This window comes from Macaca fascicularis, chromosome 10 (genome assembly GCF_037993035.2).
Source record: "Macaca fascicularis isolate 582-1 chromosome 10, T2T-MFA8v1.1".
In the NCBI taxonomy this organism is placed as follows: domain Eukaryota; kingdom Metazoa; phylum Chordata; class Mammalia; order Primates; family Cercopithecidae; genus Macaca; species Macaca fascicularis.
Window position 1 is genome coordinate 94,670,346 of NC_088384.1, and position 20,591 is coordinate 94,690,936.

Sequence of the window (20,591 nt, forward strand, 5' to 3'; positions counted from 1 at the left end):
ACTGAGATCAAATTATACCAGCTTAACCATATTTTCTCTTCTGGATATGGACCAGACTGGAAAGTGAGATTAAATGTCTCTGAAATAGACATAGAAATATGCATCTGGGGTAAAGGGCTTTTTAATCTTGGAGGGGAGAGTCTGGACAGTATGCCATGGCATTCACTACAAGGAGTAAATCTGACCTGTCGAGAAGCATGGCTGTGGTCCATTAAAATTCAGAAGAGTGAAAGGGGACACATTGATGCACAAGGTAAACTGAAGATTTTGCTTTGGGAATTAACTGTTATCTTTTCCATTCTCCGTAGCATTATGCAGTTGCTCGGCGCATTTCCTTCACCTAGTGGTCCTGCCTCTCCTTGTAGTCTTGTGAATGAGACCACTTTGATTAAATACTCCAGGCTGCCAACCATAAACAAGCATAGTTTCCGGTACTTTGTCTTGGATAACAGTGTCATCCTGGCAATGCTGGAACAACCTCTTGGAAATGAGCAGAGTAAGTTTTAGTACTTTGAGCCTTCTCTACTGCTTAATCAGTGTTACCAGTACCATGAAGCTGTTTCCAGGATCTGGGAAGGACAGCCTACAGATTCAAAGTAGGTCAGAAAGACTTCTAGCTGTGGGACGATAGCACCTGAAAAATAGGAGGCCAAAAAATAGAATATACATATTAGATAGAGTCTTTTAAAGGCTCTTGATGTGCATCTGAACTAGCTCTGTAGTTTTATAGAAGGTGATGTTTTAGTGGGATCCATTGTGTTGTTTATCTTTGTCACTTTTTCTTCCCCTTTAAACTTTGGATCCTGCCCCTCTGCTCCCCTTCCTCTCACTCCTCATGTTCTATATCAATTGTTGGTGCCACCTACATAGGCTAGAAATTTGAGGAGTTATCTTTACCTGCTCCTTCCTGTTACTCACTTATGTAATTAGTTTCTAAGTTTCCATCTTCCCAGGGACCCTTGGATCTTTCCTTTCCTCTGTATTTTCCCGATACATCCAAGTGCAGGTCCTTAATATTTCTCACCTAGATTATTACAGTTGTTTCCTACCTACTGTGATTCCTCCAACCCCCAAACCCCTTGCCAGTTCTAACATGTGTTTTCCCTACTTCCATCGTACTTGCTGCCACCATGGTATTCATCCTCAACTACAAATGACCATGCAGTGCCCTACTGAAAACCCTGCAGTGATTTTCCATCAACACAACATGCACTGTTTTCCTCCTTTCCCTCCCCCTCAGTTATAAGCCATCTCACAATATGTGATAAAAACTGCGACCCAAACTATCCACAAGTACATTTTTTTTTTTCTGATGATAATTGGCATCAGCCAGTATGTAAAAGAAGCATGTTCTCAGACCCTTGTTGCTGGGAAGGGGAAGGAGAGTGAAGGTTACAGAATATGTGGGTATAAAGTGACCCATGGAATCACTTGGTACACAATTCCCTTAGTTATGAGTGAAAAACTCAGGCTCACAGAGGGTGTATGACTTGCCCAGGGTTACTTGGGACTAGAGCCCAGATTTTCTAAACCCTTTCTGTTATTGTTGTTGTGCAGTGATAGGACTTGCTCAGTGATTAAAGATTTGCCTTCTTGCCTTTGTAAAGGTGAAGAGTCCTGTGCTAATTTTGTTGATTATATGAGTAGGAGCTCATAAATCCATAAAGTGAAAGTGAGACATTTCCCTGTAGTTTGAGATGAAAAGAATACCATCATAACCTTCTGTTGTGTTGTGGTGAGATGCCGTGACATTAATATCAAATAGAATGGTGCGTTTTATTACTGCCTAACTTCAGAAGTGCTACTCCCAAGTCTTTTCTACAGGCATTTCATCCTTTTCTACCCTAGACCTGGAGCTTGCTTGAGTTTCTTTCCTAGCCTGTGCCTATTCATGATTCCTCCAGCCTCCTACTCCCAAGCCATCTGCTGAGGAGTCTGCAAAATCCCAGTGTCCCCTTCAGGCTTCCTGGCCTTTTTCCAGCTTTTTAAAGACTCTCCTACTTTCATTCCAAATAATTTCATTGCATAGGAAGTTTACAAAAAATATAAGCAGTTGGAATTGTATAGATTTACAAGGACATTTTAGTAGTTTATTGTAATAATAAGAAATTATAGAGAAATTTGAAGACGTTTGACTCCCACACCTGAGACGGAATAATAAAAAGAAGGTTCTGGGTCACTCAGGAAGTCCATTCTGAGTGTTTTTTAACCCCCACCATGCCCCTGAACTTCTGCTGAGATGGAACAGTGTCTGCCTATGGTGGGCAGTGGTACACAAAGGCATGGGCAAATACAACACTAACACTGCAAACATCCAGTCTATCTTTCTGCACTTAAAGTGTTCCCAACATTGGGAGGTTAAGAGTATTTACTGGGACAGTGTTTCCCACAAATGTGTACATGTATCACTGGAGGTATGTGAGATGATCTTAGTTGATATATTAGTGAACATAATTTTATGTTTTTTTAAGCATATGCTTTAAAATTATATAATTAGCATGCCAAAATTCATGATTTTCCATTTAGAGACGCACAGTAGTGGTTGATGTAAAGTAATAGTACTTAGAGTACATGGGTATGGCAGAAACCACAGAGGTGGTACACAAAAGATCAAAGCTTAGGAAACACTGTTGGGCCTTTGATTGTGAGAAGCTCTGCAGTTGATAACAAGTTTATTTTAAATGGTTGTTGTCTGAAATTAAAACTTTTATATACATATTTTATTCTAGATGATTTTTTCCCCTCTGTCACTGTGCTGGTCCGGGGGATGTCTGGAAGACTTGCTTGGGCACAACAGCTTTGTCTTTTACCCAGAGGAGCAAAAGCAAATCAGAAGGTATTCATCAGAAGTTACAGGGAAGTGTGTGTGTGTTTTGTAATTTCAAGGTTAGATAACATTCCAACAGAAAACACAGATCAAATAAATATTTTTGATCCCTAACCAGATTCTCAGTCAGTGGGTTCATATCAGAATCATCTAGGAACCTAGAATTCCAGATCTACTCAATTACTCTTTAAAGACATCTTCAAGGCAGATGTCTTTTCAAAAAGCTTTGCAGGTCATTCTGGCATCTACTTAGGAGTAATTACTGTTGTGGACAATGGCCCCAGTTTTTTTCCATGTAATTTTACATATAATAAAAGTCAGGTATATACCATATGTGAAAAAAATTTGGCGGGACTTCTGATGTGTCCAGCAACAGGACTTAGTTTCACATTGTTTTATATGATTTGTTCTTATATAGTAATTGGTAATATAGTGTATACTTTTTTTTTTTTTTTAAAGAGTCAGCGTCTTGTTTGTTGCCCAGGCTGGAGTGCAGTGGTGTAATCATGGCTCACTGCAGCCTAAACTCCTGGGCTCCAGTGATCCTCTTGCCTCAACCTCCTGAGTAGCTGAGACTATAGGCACATGCCATTGCACCCAGCGCATTTTTAAAATTTTTTGTAGAGACAAGGTCTTGCTTTGTTGCCCAGGCTGATCCCAAACTCCTGTCTTCAAGTGATCTTTCCACCTCAGCTTCCCAAAGTGTTAGGATTACAGATGTGAGCTGTCACACCCAGCCTAATTAAAAAAAAAAAAAAAATATATATATATATACACACACACACACACACACACAGACACACACATATATGCTGTGTATAATTTAATGAAATCTTTTGGGGTGCAGTTTATTTTATTACATTTGTAATTATGTGAATAATACTTGAAAAGTTGGAAAATTCAGATAACGAAGAAATTTTAAATCACCTTTACTCACTACCCAGAGGAATATAACCACTGCTAATATTTTACTGGATTTCCTTCCCATTTTTTTCTTTTCATAAACAATAACACTTGAATAGAATTTGAGTAATTTTGTGTACTGCTCTTTTCACTTATAACATTGTAAGCTTTTACTTCTGCTACTAAAAATTTTAAATATGACTTAATATTTCACCAGCATTTAAGAGACACCACAAAATTGGAGCATGTGCCTAAAATCATTTAATATCTTAGATGTCTCTGTTAGATGAGATGTGTTTTTCACCCAGTAAGGAACACTTGTCTATTTTTTCTTGGGGGTACAGATCACATTCTGTCAACAACTCTGTAATTTAATAAGTTAGCATTGAAGACTGAAGAGGAAGGGGACCAGGAAAGGAGCTAAAATTTGTTTAGGGTTCACCATGTATATATTAAAGCATGGATTTGGAGCTATGAAGACCTAGATTTGGTACCCATACTCTCAAGCCATATTAAGGTTCTTGTTAAAATCACTTTCTAGAGATGCCCAGTGAAGCCAAACTTGTCTTTAATTATGTGGAATGATGTGAGAGCCCCTGGGGAAGAAAGTTTGAGTCTTAAAGCTCCAAAATGCTTTACCCACTGGATTACCGCTGAATGTGGGAGATTCGGGCCTGCAGCAGTAGAGGTCCACAGCCCATTTGTCAGTCATGAGATCTATAAGAAGTCGGTGAATATTTTTAGAAAAATAGAGTACATAGGGGCACAAGTTACTTCCCTTTACTGTTATCTGTAGTATTTGCAGGTTCTGGGTGAGTTTTTGTGACATGTAATCCTAGGGAAACACAGCCATCTAAGAGACCAGGGAAATCCATGTCATTACAGATGGGTGTTGGACCCTATATAATAAACAAAATGTTACTTGTTTTAACAGCTTTTTGTGCCTGAACCTCGCCCAGTTCCTAAAAATGATGTTGGATTTAAATATTCTGTGAAACATCGGCCATTTCCTGAAGAGGTGGACAAGATTCCTTTTGTGAAAGCAGATCTCAGCATTCCAGATTTGCATGAAATAGTCACTGAAGAAGTAAGTACATTATTTTTAGCTGTCATCAAGGGGACGAATAGAAACATTCTTACAACTTCCATGGTCAAGCCAATGCTTTTAGTGTTGTTGGAGATGATTTATAAGATGACATGGGTCTCCATCATCCAGGAGGTTGCCATGTTTAAGACGAATATAGATTGTGGCTGATCGAAAGGAACTGCACATCTCTTAGAGCTGTCACTGGGCTGCCTGGCTGTTCATGGTAGGTTTCAGTAGTGTAGTGACATGATCAGACTCTGTTAGTAGAGTTATTTGGAGAAGGAAGACCAGTTCAGAGACTATTATGACAATCCAAGTCCTTATAAGAAAGGAAGGACTATTTCACTGATAGGGAAGTTTAATATATAAAATGTATTGTGGAGGCAGGTCCAAGCAGTCTTGAATTGATGAGGGAAGGAAAAGAACCAAAGAATTTTAGATTTTGAGCTTGAGTGACAAATATCAGTGCCATTTACAGAAATATAGACATTAGGAAGAGGATAGGTTTGAGAAGATGGGGAAAATGTATTTGGCTTTAGATTAATTTAGAGAGTTAATTAAGATAACTGGCTCTTAGGTCAAGGGAGAAGAATTTTAAGAAGTCGGGGACAGAAGTGTATCAGGACATGAGAGAACAGAAGAGCAGGAATGGAGGAAGAGCTACACTAGCCAGTGCTGGAGAGACCAGGGAGAAGAAAGAATAGAAAAAGTTCCCTGGATTTTGGCATGAAATTTAGGTGACCTTTGAGAACAGGTGTGTACAGTAGGAGGGAGAGTTCAAAGGGCTGGGGAGTGAATGTATTGAGGAAGAGGCAGTGAATAGAAACCACACTGTTAACAGTAAAGGGAAGGGTACAGAATGGGTAATATTATATAAGGAAATGGCCTCGTTAAGGAAAGAAAAGGCTAGTTTTTGTTGTTGTTTTTTTTTTTTTTTTTTTTTTTTTTTTTTGAGATGGAGTTTTGCTCTTGTTGCCCAGACTGGAGTGCAGTTGTGCATTCTCAGCTCACTGCAATCTCTGCCTCCCGGGTTCAAGTGATTGTCTTGCCTCAGCCTCCTGAGTAGCTGTGATTACAGGTGCACGCCACCACATCCAGCCAATTTTTGTATTTTTAGTAGAGACGGGGTTTCACCATTTGGCCAAGCCGGTCTCGAGCTCCTGACCTCAGGTGATCCACCTGCCTTTGCCTCCCAAAATGCTGGGAATTATAGGCGTGAGCCATCGCACCTGGCCAGAAAAGGCTAATTTTTAAATATTTTTTTCAAGGATGTGAGGATTATGAACATGCTTATAGATTGAAGGAAGAAACCAGGAGAGAGGGGTCTGGCTAACATTGTAAGATGGGCATTGGGACTTACAAGTAATAGATGCAGTAGGGTCAAGAGTGTAGTCTAAAAAACAGATACTTCTAAGACAGAAGGAGAGAGTAGGTGAAGGTTCAGAGACATTTAGAGAGGAAAGGAGGGAAATTGAAGAAGTTTATGAAAATTTTAATCCTGGTTCTTGGCAATGTAATAGGGGATCCAAGACAGTTCTTAAAAATTGCCAGGCAGTCCAGCTGAGGTTAAGTAGCATTATCTACAGTGAAGTTATTTAACTCACTCTGCCGACTTTCTTCAAAAGTCCTTAGGATCTGGAAGCATAAGAATTTGACTGGTGTGGAAATTGACAGGTGTGGAAATTTGGAAGGAGAAGGTTCAACACAACCGTTTAATGTGCTTAAGGAGAAGGTATTTAGCTGTTAGATGTGGGGGCTTCAGCTTAGTTGGGAAGCAGATAAAGCCAGAAGGATGCTAATGGAGTGGGAAAGCAGGGGGAGGGGTTGAGTGCCCCACAGCAAAAGTAGAGCACGAGCTCAGGGAAGTGAAGGGATAGGAGCTGCACAAGGGGCTTATGATTGGAGAGGGAATTTCAGACTTACAGCCCTGGAAAGCAGGGCACATCTCAGGTTAAAGTTTGTTTTCATGGATGGCCAAAGTTGTGAAGGTTGAGGAGCTTGTAGAATCCTGAGCCAGGTTGTTAGAAGGATTGTCACTCACCAGGGGATGGAATTTTAAACAAGGATTGATCAGAAGAAAAGGTGGGAGAAGTTTCTAAGAGTACAGTCATGTCATCCATATGGATGAGGAATTCCAAACACAGGGAGCATGTCAGGGTAAAGATGGACAGTGATCTGGAAGTGAGGGGTGAGAGTGACAACTCTATCCTCTTTCTTGCCTATTTGAAGGGAACCAGAGACTGAATGTTTTCATTTACAGTGAGAACATGAAGAAGCAATTGTTGAAGGTATAGGGAAGTTTTTTTGGTGTTTGTTTTAACCTTGACCCATGTTTGTTTAATGGCATACTCTGTATTGAACTGAATCAGTGTTGATCGTTGAAAAGTATCTTCATTTTCTTTGTTGCTTGTAGCTTTATTTTCATTTTAAAATTAAGATTGACTTAGCCAGGTATAGTGGGACTCATGCCTGTAATCCCAGCACTTTGGGAACCTAAGGCAGGAGGATCACTTGAGCCCAGGAGTTCAGGACCAGCTTGGTCAACATAGAGAGACCTCAGTCTCAAAAAAAAAAAAAAAAAATTAAGATTGGCCTTATTAGTTTCAAAACATTTTCAAAAAATGAAATATTTGGTTTATTTCAGTTAGAAGAGAGACATGAAAAATTAAGGAGTGGCATGGCCCAGCAGATTGCTTATGAAATACACCTTGAGCAACAGAGTGAGGAGGAATTGCAAAAGAGAAGCTTTCCTGACCCAGTTACGGATTGCAAGCCCCCGCCTCCTGCCCAGGAATTCCAAACAGCCCGCCTTTTCCTCTCACACTTTGGATTTTTGTCCTTAGAAGCATTGAAGGTAATTTTCATGAACTTTTATGAATAAATATATTCACAAGTTAACAATCAGCTGACAATAGCTAAAATATTTTTATAAGGATATAAGCAAATTAAAAAAAAAAAAACCAGGTTAAAATTTTACCTTGCATACAAATAAATGAAATTCTGTGCTGCTGTAGGTTGTAGTTTGTGCTCCAGGACAGGTCACCCCATGAATGCATTCAGAGTTCTGAGTCTGAGGGGACTAGTTTGATAATACACCTAACTCTGAATTTTCCTAGATAACGCAGTACCCATGTTAATGAAATCTATAGATAATTAGAAAAAGAATGTTAAAAATCTTCCCCTACTAAGCATTATTACTAAAAATATAAGCTACAATTAACTTTGCTCTTTCATGCCACTTTTAGAAAAGAATGAAGTTAATACTGTAGTATTTGTAAGTCAAGCACTTCTTATATTGTCCAGTTTATAAGATCAAACTGTCTGGCTTTATGTCCTGGAATCACTGCTTGCCAGCTATGTGGTCTTTGGTGAGTTTCTTATCTTGTCTTAGTTCCTCATCATCTATAAAGTGAGAGTGATAAAAGTATCCATCTCATTGATCATGTGAAGATTAAATGTGTTCACTCGTGGAAGATACTTGGTATATATAGTACTTAGCACAAAGTAAGCCAGCCTATAAGGTAAATATTGCCATTCTTCTTAATTCCATTAGCCTTAAAACAATTTTACAGCCAGGTGCGGTGGCTCATGCCTATAGTCCCAGCACTTTGGGAGCCCAAGGCAGGAGGATCATATGAGGCCAGGAGTTCAAGACCAGCCTGGACAACATAGTGAGACCCCCATCTCTCCAAAAAATTGTTTTTAAAGATTAGCTGGGTGTGATGGCACGCCTGTAATACTAGCTTCTCAGGAGTCTGAGGCAAGAGGATTGCTTGAGCCTGAGAGTTCAAGGTTACAGTGAATTATGGTCACTCCACTATACTCCAACCTCGTTAATAGAGTGAGACCCTGTCTCTTGGAAAAAAAAAATTGACAAGTGATGCTATTCCTGTTTTATAGATGTGGACATAGAGGCTCAAAAATGTGAAATAACTTGTCTGGAGGTGGACTTGGAATTTATTCTAAGTCCTGTTTGTTTTGAAAAGTACAACTGAAGATTGCCAAGCAAGAAGTTGCTTATTGCATAAGTTGTCCCCTGCCCTTACTCCCTAGGAACTACCTGGTTATAGGCCATTTAGCTTTGTAGGAAAGTAATAGGGACATTGCTATTTGGTTTTGTATTTCAGCATATAGAGGGAAAATGTTTTTTGCATTTTTTTTTTTTGTAGAAAATTGAGTTTGATGCAGCAATATGAACATAAAAACTTAAAATGCAGAATAGAAGAGCAGAGAGAGGAAAATTATAAGAAATATAGTGGTAAATATGGAAGGGAAGGAAAAAAGATGCAACTTACAAATCATTAGTGATATTCCTAGTGGAGAAAATTGAACAGAGTAGAAGCAGTAAATAAAAATATACTAGAAGAAAATTAATGCTTCCTATAGACTTCAGGGACACAAGAAAGGCCATAATAGCCTTGTCTCTGAGATTATAGTTTTCCACTTCTGTTATCTATTCTAGCTGAAACTTTTAAGCTTTTAAGAAAATAATTCTCATGCTTTCTCATCTGTATGAGAACATAGGAAAAATAAAGTTACCTGGTTTATTTTATGAACCTTAGAATATTTCTAATAACTAAAACTTGACAACTCATACATACAAAACTACAAACCAGTTTTACTTATGAATATATTTACAAAAGTATTAAAGGGAATGCTAAGCAGACTTAGTTCTGAATTAATAGCATGTTAAGTAAATGGTCTTTCATGATCAAGTAAGGTTTATCCCAGGAACTTAGCAATTAATTATCAGGAAATATTAATAAAGCTATTAAGAAAATAATTTGGTCCCATTAGCAGTTCAGTCAGTGAAACAGTAAGTCAGTATTTACTAGAATCATATTCTGATTTTTAAAAAAATAACAAACTAAGCCAGCACTACTAGTGTAGGTTCTTATTTTAAAAGATTTATCTAAATGACAACCCAGGAGCAAACTAGAGGAATCTTTTGTTAAAATCAGAGGTAAAAATTATCTACCTTGACTACTATTTAACAACGAGAATTTTTTAGTCAATGACGTTTTTTAAACTTTCTAGTTTTAAATAATTATAGATTAGCAGGAAATTGCAAAATAAAGATATGAGAACCTTCCTGCGATGATAAATTCTTATGTAACTACAGTACAGTATAAAAATGAGGAAAGTCAATGAAATGTTAAACTAAGAGGTAAAAATCATTCGAAATGAGAAGACAGTTTGTAGGTAATATGTCTTCTAGTTTGACAACCATAAGACAATCAATAAAATGTTTAAAATAAATGAGAATTAAGATTGCCGTACACAAAAGTACAAAAATTAGTAATTATGCCTGTGATATTCAGTTAAAAATACAATGCAAAAATGCCCCATTTACAGCCGTGATATTGACAAAAGTTACCCTAACAAAGTATTTACAAGACCTAGAGGAAGAAACTTTTAAAAATTATTAAGAGATATAAAATATGTAAATGTTATGTTCCTAGATTAGAAGATCATACAGAAGAACAAGCTGAGGAAATACCTTACTTTTAAAAAAAAAAAGAAGAATGAGGACATTCTGGTCTACAAGGTGTATTACAACATGCTTCAGGTCCACAATTCCTTATCCATGATTTCAAAGTAAAAACTGAAAACTGGAAAATTTTTTATATATTTGTAGTAAATTCATTTAGTGACAAAATTGGACCTGAATTGACATGAGGCTGTTTGTAGTTTTATGTCACTTAGTGTGAATACACTTCTGTTTGACTACAGAAATATTAATGTCTTTGATTATAGAATATTGCCCTAGACCTTGCTAGGAATGTTATATAAATGACTAGAAGGCTAGACTCAATCCTTGCCAGTGTGAAAGACAGTCATTCTTGCTTTCTCTGGAGGGAGCTTTCCTGAAAGATATGCTGTGGTTAGCAGAACCTTGTTTGGCAAGATCAAAATCTCAAAGAAGATAGGGGATTAAGAGGAAAACAAAACAAACATGCATTTCTGAAAAATTTGTAGACTTAATTTTTTTATAGAAGATTTAGGTTTTCAGAACAATTGAGCAGAAAGGGTAGAGAGCTGTCATATACCTTCCCCACAGCCCAGTTTCCCCTGTTATCAACATCTTGCATTCATGTGGTGCATTTGTTATGATTGATGAACTTATATTGGTGCATTACTAACCGAAGCTGGTGATTTACAATAGAGTTCACTTTGTGCTCTACAGGTCTCTGGGGTTTGACAAGTGTATAATGACATGTGTCCACCATTACAATTGTACAAATAGTTTTACTGCCCTAAAAATCCACTGTACTCCACTTATTCATTCCTCCCTCTTCACTCCTCACTCAAAACCTAGCAGCCACTGGTCTTTGTACTGTTTCTCTATAGTTTTACCTTTTTCAGAATGTCATATAGTTGGAATCATACAGTACGTAGTCCTGTCACACTGGCTTTTTTCACTTTTATCAATATGCATTTAACGTTTCTTCATTCAGTATGCATTTAATGTGTCTTTTTGACTTGATGGTTTATTTCTTTTTATTGCCGAATAATACTCCATTGTATGGATGTACCACAGTTGATTTATCCCTTCATCTGTTGAAAGACATCTTGGTTGCTTCCACATTTTGGTTATTATGAATAAAGCTGCTATAAACATTTGTGTGCAGGCTTTTGTGTGGATGTGTGTGGGAAAATACCAAGGTGTGCAGTTGCTGCATCGCATGGTAAGAGTATGTTTGGCTTTGTAAGAAACTGCCAAACTGTCTTCCAAAGTAGCTGTACCATTTCACATTTCACCATTAATGAATGAGGAAAAAAGTACATTAAAGGTAAGTTCTAGAAAGCACAATATTATAGAGAAAACAGGATCCAAAATTATATACACAATATAATCTCAGTTGTCTTTAATTTAAAAAGAGGCAAATAAAAGAACTAAAAGGAAGTATGTTAAATAATTTCTTTAGGATTATGGTTGTGTTTATTCCTACCATTCTACATTTTTAAATTTAATTTTTATTAAACCATGAGCAAGTATTGTTTTTATAATTATAACAGTGCAAGAGAATAGGTAATAATTGCTGCTTTCTTCTTTTGGTGGCAGGAACCTGCAAATAGTCGTCTACCTCCTCACCTTATTGCACTTGATTCCACGATACCTGGATTTTTTGATGACATAGGGTATCTGGATCTCTTGCCATGTCGTCCTTTTGACACAGTTTTTATTTTCTATATGAAGCCAGGTCAGAAAACGAACCAAGAGGTAAGAGTTATGAATTTTTTTTTTTTTGGTATATTTTTGTGCTATAAATACACATCTAGAAAAAAAAATTGAGGCAAAATTAATATGGAGAGTTTATTTGGGCCAGAGTTGAGGAAATGGGAAATGCTGGAAAGTTCTCCCAGGAACAAAGGAGAGTCTCAAGTTTTTAAAGATAAAAAGAATGAGCCAGGAGAACAGATGATTACAAAAGTTGTTTTTCAGGAATTCTCATTGGTTTACAGAAATAACATTGATTAGTGAGTAGATATAAATTATTGAACTGTAGGATATGAGCTGTGGTGTCCAGCACTGTTAGATTAGTTTATGAACTATTGGTGGTGACATGCAGTCTAGAGTCCATATAGCACGCAGCTTCAAAATTATTAGTTAGCTCAAGCAGGAGTGAGATGCGACTGCTATCACATTTCAGTGCCTTTCTGGGCATGATAATTTGAGGGAGACTCGCATTCCTTAAAAAGTTTCATTTTCATATACAAAATTTTACGTGGTATGTACTTGTCTATGGCAAGAAGTGTTTTATACTCAATGCCTAAAGACTTGCTATGAACCAGTTTGAAAACAGAATTAACCAAAACTATGATACTTGGAGTCCTGAGTCTTTTGACCCTTAAGAAATGTGATTTAAATAGGAGCTGTAGGGTATCTTTCTTCCCCCTCAGGAATTCAGATTCATAAGACAAAATAAACTGAAATAAAGAAGGGTAGTCATAAAAAGTTAAAGTAAGGCTCAAGAAGAATAAAACAACAGCAACAAATATTTATTGAACATCTTCCCTGTGGCTCAGCATGCCAGGATATAGAAACGAGTAACAGTTTCCCTTTTGAGAAGCAGCTCACCTTCCTAGTAATTTCAGAAACAAATCATTTCAGTTGAGGAATGCGTGGTGTGCAGTGGGGGAAATAACAGCTGAAATAAAGGAGAAAAACAGAAGGACTGGCCGGGTGTGGTGGCTCACGCCTGTAATCCCAGCACTTTGGGAGGCCGAGGTGGGTGGATCACCTGAGGTCAGGAGTTCAAGACAAGCCTGGCCAACATGGTAGAACCCTGTCTCTACTAAAAATACAAAAATTAGCTGGTGTGGTGGCAGGCACCTGTAGTCCCAGCTACTTGGGAGGCTGAGGCAGGAGAACTGCTTGAACCCAGAAAGCGGAGGTTGCAGTGAGCCGAGATTGCACCATTGCATTCCAGCCTGGGCGACAGAGCGAGACTCCGTCTCAAAAACAAAACAAAACAGAGGGACTAAGTAAAACATAGCTGGATACGTGTAACAAAGAGACTAGGAGAAGGATGAAGAAAAACGTAAGATAGGTGAGAATGGAAAACTGAGAGCAAAATGGCAGGAAACTTGAAGTGTTTTTTGAAAAGGAATAATTGAAATATAGAATAGGCAGGAAGTTACTGACTATAACTAGGAAAAAACTGAAGGAAGACTTGTAAAATGTAGTATTCAGATGTGTAGGGCACTGTGACTGCATGATCCAGGAGTTTTACTGTAGTAGTCATTTTAAGACCATCAGCTAATCAAATTAGCATGCCTAAAGAAATTTACCAAAGTTTCCAAATGTTTAGAAGCACTGTTTCAAATGATTTGTGAGCTCCTAGAAAAGAATGCTGATTTATGAGAAAGTTATTTTTTTGTTACTGAGTCAATAAAGTTAATAAGTGTCTGTTGTTAGGTGTACAAAATCTGTAAGATTTCTGGCCCCCTAAAACTGCATAGAGGCGAAGACAGATGATTAAATAAGCAACCAACTGTTGTAAAGGGTGCTAATAGGGTCATTAAAGCACGTTCTAGGAGCAGTAGCGGGAAAACCTAATCTGGTTTTAAGGTGGCCTGGAGGGAAAGATACTCTAGCTGGTATTTAAGGTATGCATTAACTGTAGGTAAGGAGGCAGAAGCAGATTGTCACTGACAAAGTAATAATAATGTATAAATTCTTCAGGGTAAAGAGAGTATTTTATCTTCATAAAATTCATTATGGGGTCTAATATACTTGGAGCTTAAGAGAAAGTGGGCTGGTGGTAGCCAGAGATGAGACCGATGGACTCAAGTGTTTTAGAAGAACCTCAGTAAAATTGGATTAATTCTGGAGGTGGGGATCTGTTTTGAAGGAAGTCAGCGCATTCTTTGAGAATAATGAAGCCACTTTCTCCTGCCTGTACAAGAAGACACAAACCCTTGAGGCACCTCCTAACCCAGTCCAGTTTCCCTAGCTGTTTAGAAGCTGAGGGTAACTAGGAATTAATGAAGATTTCCTGAGACCTCCTTTGGAATGTCTGAGACCTGTCTTCCCTAGCCACAGGGTAGATTAAGATTAATTTCTGTCTGCCAGAATCCATGCAAGTTGAATTGGATTCACTTATTGCTTCTTGACTAAATTTTCAAAAATTTTTTATTTAAAAGTTTTACTTCTAGATAAAAATTTGAATTGCAAAAACTAGAAATGGTTGTTAAGTCAGTTTCTTGGCACCCATAACAATGTGAAGGGATATGGGTAAACTAAATAGGTTCACTTCTAAAGAGACTGGTTTTAGGCCGGGCACGGTGACTCACACCTGTAATCCCAGCACTTTGGGAGGCTGAGGTGGGCGGATCATGAGGTCAGGAGATCGAGACCATCCTGGCTAACACAGTAAAACCCATTTTTACTAAAAATACAAAAAATTAGCCGAGTGTGGTGGCAGGCACCTGTAGTCCCAACTACTCGGGAAGCTGAGGCAGAAGAATGGCATGAACCCAGGAGGTGGAGCTTGCAGTGAGCAGAGATTGCGCCACTGCACTCCAGCCTGGGTGACAGAGCAAGACTACGTCTCAAAAGAAAAAAAAAAAATAGACTGGTTTTGTGCTTAAGAGGTAATGACTTTGAAATGATTTGCAATGGGTCAGATGTAATGGATGTAACTTCTTACATTTTGACTTTCACAGGCCTCTATATGATCTTGGTATAGATTAGCATTGTATGAATGACATCAGTGATCTGTGGACTGGCTGCATCATAGTTATTTGGAGGAATTTTTAGAAATAGTGATTCCAGGATTCTGCATTCGCTGATTTTAATGTAGAAGGTCTAGGGCAGGCGAAGAGAACCTTATTTTTACGCGATTTCCCAGGTGATTTTGTTACACTCTGCTCTCCACCCTCCCCCTTTCGTTTTTCATTTGCAAAGGAATTTCTTGTTTTCCTTCCTTTAGAAATGAGTTTTTCAAGAGTAGCACTATTACCATCTTGGGCCAGATAAGTTCTTTGTTATGAGGGCTGTCCTATGTATTTTAGAACATTTAGCAGCATCTTTGGCCTCTACTACTAGATGTTTGTAGTGTGCGTCACCAGTTATGACAACCAAAAATGTCTCCAAATGTTGGATGTCCGCTGAAAAGCAAAATCATCCCTAGATGAGAAGCACTGTTTTAGAGTGAGGGACGCTTTGTGAGGCCAGTAGAAAGCGCACGCCTTACATTTAGTGCTTAGTGAAGAGGAGAGAACTTTGTGGCCACTTCATTTTTCCTGAAATTCTCTTCTTTGACCTAAGAAAAGGATATTTTCATACTCATTTATTAATTACACCTAATGTTTATTGAATTTTAGTAGGTTTTATAGCCTTTGTCAAGATTTATGGTTAAATAGTTGCATCCCTATGTAATGTTTCTCATTAACCAGACAGTAAACTTAATGAAGGTAAGGACATAGTATCTTTTAGTAAACATGCCTGGTTCAGTAATTGTTTTGCTAGGAAGAGAGCTCATAGCTTTTCTTGCATTATTTCATAACCATTGTTATTATCTCTACTCTATGGATTAAGAAACTGAGGCAGTGGGGTTAAGAAACTTGCCCAAGGCTCAGCCAATCCAAATCTGTCTAACTCTGGAGAATGCATTTTCTCTATAGTGATATATCCTCAAATGTATTCTGAGCTTGGACATGATTTGTCAGAAGCTTCAAAGCTAACCAATTTTTATGAAGATTTATTTTGATACATTATTTTTCTTCCTTCATTATAGCTGATGATTGGTATGTATTTCAGATTTTGAAGAATGTGGAGTCTTCCAGAACTGTTCAGCCACATTTCCTAGAATTTTTGCTTTCCCTTGGCTGGTCAGTAGATGTGGGCAGACACCCTGGTTGGACTGGGCATGTTTCTACCAGTTGGTCTATTAATTGTTGTGATGATGGTGAAGGATCTCAACAAGGTAAAACTCACAGTGCTTCAAATGTCAGTTGTTGCTTGTTTTGTTAGTCTTGTTTTTTTTCCCCCTTTACTATGATTTATAGTCTTATTAAAAATACAAAACCAGGCTGGGTGCAGTGGTGCATGCCTGCCTTTGAGAAGCCAGGTGGGAGGATCGACTGAGGCTAGGAGTTCAAGACCAACCTGGGCAACATAGCAAGACACCGTCTCTACAAAAGATGAAAAAATTTTCTAGGCTTGAGGGCCACGTATTTGTAGTCCTGCCTGCTCAGGAGGCTGAGGTGGGAGGATCACTTGAGGCCAAGATTTGGAGCTGTGATCATGCCACTGCATTCCAGCCTGAGTGACAGAGCAACTCCCTGACTCTAAAAAACAAACAGAGGTATATAGAGGAAAAGTATCCTTCCCCTAATCCCAGTCCTGACAGGGTAACTTAATACTAGTTTATATATTCTTCTAGACATTTTCAGTGTATATGAAATATATACACATAATGATAGAGTTAATTAATACAAAATGACTGGCTTATTACAATGCTGATAAGTTCCTTTTTTATAATATGCATAAGATTCAATTTTCTATACAAATGGTATAATAAATATAGGTCATCCATACAAACAATACAGCTTCCTAACAAGCATGTTTTGTCTGATAAGTAGTTTTCTGTTAACCAGTGTGTTTTATCAACTGTGGCTATCAGAAGAGTCATACTTAAAGGTTAGATTCTTGGGATATTATACCAAAAGCTTTGTAGTAAACAGCTGACCATCTCTGAGGATTCTTGCCCATCCCCTCAGATCCTCTGAGGAACTGTAATCAGGATAACAAGTACCAGAGCAAGTATAAATTTAAACTTAAGACCTTTGCCCCACCTGGCTAGTGCTTTGTGTTCCTGGGCTCCTGAGGTCACTGGAAAGTTAGTATTACCTCTCTAAAGTGGATAATGCCTATGCCCAGTGCACATTTTTCATTTTGATAAATATATCAGTTGGATACTTAATGGTTGCAAGTATCAGAAAACGTGACCCAAACTGCCTTAGATTTTGAAGATAATTTATTGCCCATGTAACTGAAAATTCTAGAGGTTGGTTAAGCTTTGGTGTCATTTGATCAGCATTCCTGTTTTATTTCTTTACAATTTTCCTTTAGCGTTGCTCTCCATATTTTGGCTTTGTCACCAGCCTGGCCTCTCTAATAGTGCAGAAAGGCAATTCCAGGCTTTACATTCACATACCACAGCAGCCTGAAGAGGAGAGATTAGCCAGATCTCAGAACCCCCTACTCCCCGAATACGGAACTATATGGTGATTAGACTATCCCAAGCCTGTCCTTGTGGCAAGAAAGAATGACTCTGGTAGAGAGATACAGACAAGATAGAACTAGTATCAGAGGTCAGTCCCACATGCACATTTTGCCTGCTGCAGAATAGGGGTGGATAGAGTGGCTGTTGGGATAGTAACCACAGCATCTACTACAGCAGATACAAAGTCCCTGCCCGGAGCCCACACCAGGAGTCAGAAAACGAAAGCCCAGTTTTTGAAAATAAAGTTTTATTGGAACTCGGTCACACTCTAGATTACACATTGTCTATGACAGCTTTCATGCTACAATGACAGAATCGAGTAGTTGTGGCAAAGATCCTATGGCCTACAAAGCCGAAAATGTTATCTGTCTGGTCCTTTACAGAAAAAGTTTGCTAACCTCTTGTCTAAGCTCCCTATTTGCCAAATCTTCACCAGCATTAGGTATCTTCCAGTTTTTTAAGTGAGAAATTTTTCATTTTTAATAATGCTTGAGCATATCTTACCATATTTTTATTTCTTTCCTGAGAAGTACTTGTTCATTTCCCCTGTCCAATTTTTGGTCAGATTGTTGGTCTTTTATGTACTGCTGGTAGGACACTGAGTTCATTTTAATTGAGAACTATATAGCTCTCATGGGTGTTTCTTTTGTTAATTCAGTCTTCCTGGCTGAGAGCAGATGCTATTACTAAAACTGGCTGTACATTTTTATACAATGTCACTGACCATTGAGGAAGGTGGAACATAGGCCAACTTGAGGAGCCATAGAGAGAGACCAGGGATAGAAATGCCTTAAAAGCCAGAGTCCAGAGATAACGCACATGTGTACTCTCTCTCTTCTCTCTCTCTGTCTCTTCCTCCCTCCTCCTCCTCCTCCTCCTCCTCTTCTTTTCCTCCTCCTTCTTCTTTCTCTCTCTCTTTCTGTCTGTCTCTCTCTCTCTCTCTCTCTCTCTCTGTCTCTCTCTCTGCCTGCCTGCCTGTCTCTCTGGCCCAACTCCCTTCTGAGGTACTGGGATGGTCTTCCTTTTGATTATTTATTCACCGGATCCAAAGGACTGCTCCCTTAATCTGCTTCATACACATGAATTAAAAGCCCTGCTAATCAGAAGTGGTCTGATATATAGTCATTTGAGAAATTATGAAATTAAGATTTTATGATTTAAAAATAAAGACATCTAATAAGCATTATATTTTATTCTTTCATACTAATTGGTTCTTGCTGGAAACATATATTCTATTTATCACTTTATTAACCAGTTAACATTTCGTGTAGCAAGATGATACTGGTTTTTTTCTACTTTTTGAAGCTGTAATGTGGTGTTTCTTTTTCCCAGAAGAAGTGATTTCCTCTGAAGATATTGGAGCTAGCATTTTCAATGGACAGAAGAAGGTGCTGTATTATGCTGATGCCCTTACGGAAATTGCTTTTGTGGTTCCTTCTCCTGTGGAGTCCTTAAGTAAGACCATTTTGCATGGTCCTGTTTTAGGATCTATATTTATATTCCTGGGTTGTGTGATATTACTGCTTTGGAAGAGATTTTGAAGTGATCTAAGGCATTCTTTAGCTTCTAAGGCATTATAACAGAATATGCAGAAGCACAAGGTATCTTCTCTTAACTTTTTAAGGAAAGTAGTTAAAGACAAGCAGACTGACCCTCTGATAATCTTTAAATAGTGAAGGAATCCCATTTCAACTGATATGCTTTCTTTAATTTAATTAATCAGTACATAGGCTTATTTTCCAGTTCATTTCTTTCTATAATTACGAGTGATCCCTCACTTACTTTTTGAGAGCCTTTGCATGGAACCACATAGAATCCTACAACGGGAAGGATCTCATGATAGCATCTGGCCATTCTTCTGAGCAAGAGAAACTTAAGCAGCCTAGAAAAGATGGTGGTCCAAGACTTTTCTTTTTAAGAATTGGGAGTAATTATTACTTCTTAGTCTGAACTCACAGTTTTATTTTGCCCAGAACCTTTGCTTTTTGCAAGTTAAGCCTGTTTGTTCAAGCCTGACCGAGTAGGTGGTCAGGCAGTAGATAGAAAACTTCACCTTCTTCTTTGAGATCATTTTTAGGATGGGATACTGTACATCACGATTTCACAGTCTCATTTCCAGACTAACAACTTTTGTTGTGCCCTACCTTGGTAGCTGCCTAACTTCTGTCCTTGGACCCTTGATTTCCCACTCTAGGCCCCTCCCTGTCTTACTCTCTGGGGCCAGCTGTGTCGCTGGAAGGTTGGACCTTCTACGGTTTAGGTTTGAATTATAGCGGCTGTTGGGCTTCCTGTCAAGGTTCTGGTTTACTACTTTAATTCCAGAAGCCAGAACCTGTCCATCCTCTTTGGGGACATACCTGCCTAATTTCTCTGGTCCAGCCTGTTAGTACCAGACAAGTCCTCCCAGCACTAGAGCCTTGTCCTTACACTAAAGCTCCTACAGTTGGGTCTTTGTCTTCTGTTGTGAAACATCTCCTATGCCAACTGTGCCCACTCCTACTCAGCTTCCTCCTATTTCTGATATTTGGGGATTTTTTTAGATAGGGTGGAGGATAACTTTTTGTGAACTTATCTCTAACCACATTACTCTTAATCATAGAGACTAGATCTTCTGTAGCTTCTGGATGTCCCAGTGCCTATTTGGCACAATGCTACATGATCGAATATATAATCAAAATGATTCAGAGAGTAATAATGGCATGTATTATATTCTACATCTGAAATGTCAAATATTTTCTAGTCTTATTTTGGTTATCCTTTAGAGCAGGAGCTGGCAAACCACAGTGGCACAAGCCAAATGCCGCCAAGAATGGTTTTTACATTCTTAAAGGGTTATAAATAAAATACAAAGAGGAATATGTGAGAGATCTGTATAGCCAGCAAAGCCTAAAATACTTAGTACTTGATCCTTTACAGAAAAAGTTCGTCAGCCCTTGCTCTAGAAGCAATGCTTTAAGTGATTTCAGTTAGACTGGTGAGCATAATTAGTTTTAACAGTCTTGCTCCAAATAAGTGGTATGTATTATAGTTGCTTTTT

At 38.3% G+C, this 20,591-nt stretch overlaps 1 protein-coding gene across 17 annotated transcripts in view; it reads left to right on the plus strand.

The window, feature by feature from the left end:
* RALGAPB (Ral GTPase activating protein non-catalytic subunit beta) overlaps positions 1-20,591 on the plus strand; it is a 109,991-nt gene that overhangs the window by 77,292 nt on the left and 12,108 nt on the right. For 7 of the 17 annotated variants that reach the window (XM_005568983.5, XM_005568985.5, XM_015458049.4 and 4 more), the window contains 7 exons: positions 309-496; positions 2,730-2,836; positions 4,665-4,817; positions 7,462-7,671; positions 11,884-12,042; positions 16,087-16,252; positions 18,887-19,009. In XM_005568983.5, the coding sequence (XP_005569040.1) occupies positions 309-496; positions 2,730-2,836; positions 4,665-4,817; positions 7,462-7,671; positions 11,884-12,042; positions 16,087-16,252; positions 18,887-19,009 (1,106 nt within the window). Of the gene's footprint in view, positions 1-308; positions 497-2,729; positions 2,837-4,664; positions 4,818-7,461; positions 7,672-10,279; positions 10,412-11,883; positions 12,043-16,086; positions 16,253-18,886; positions 19,010-20,591 lie in introns of those variants that run through there. The other 10 variants (XM_065523132.2, XM_074005307.1, XM_005568987.5 and 7 more) reach the window with 5 other exon arrangements.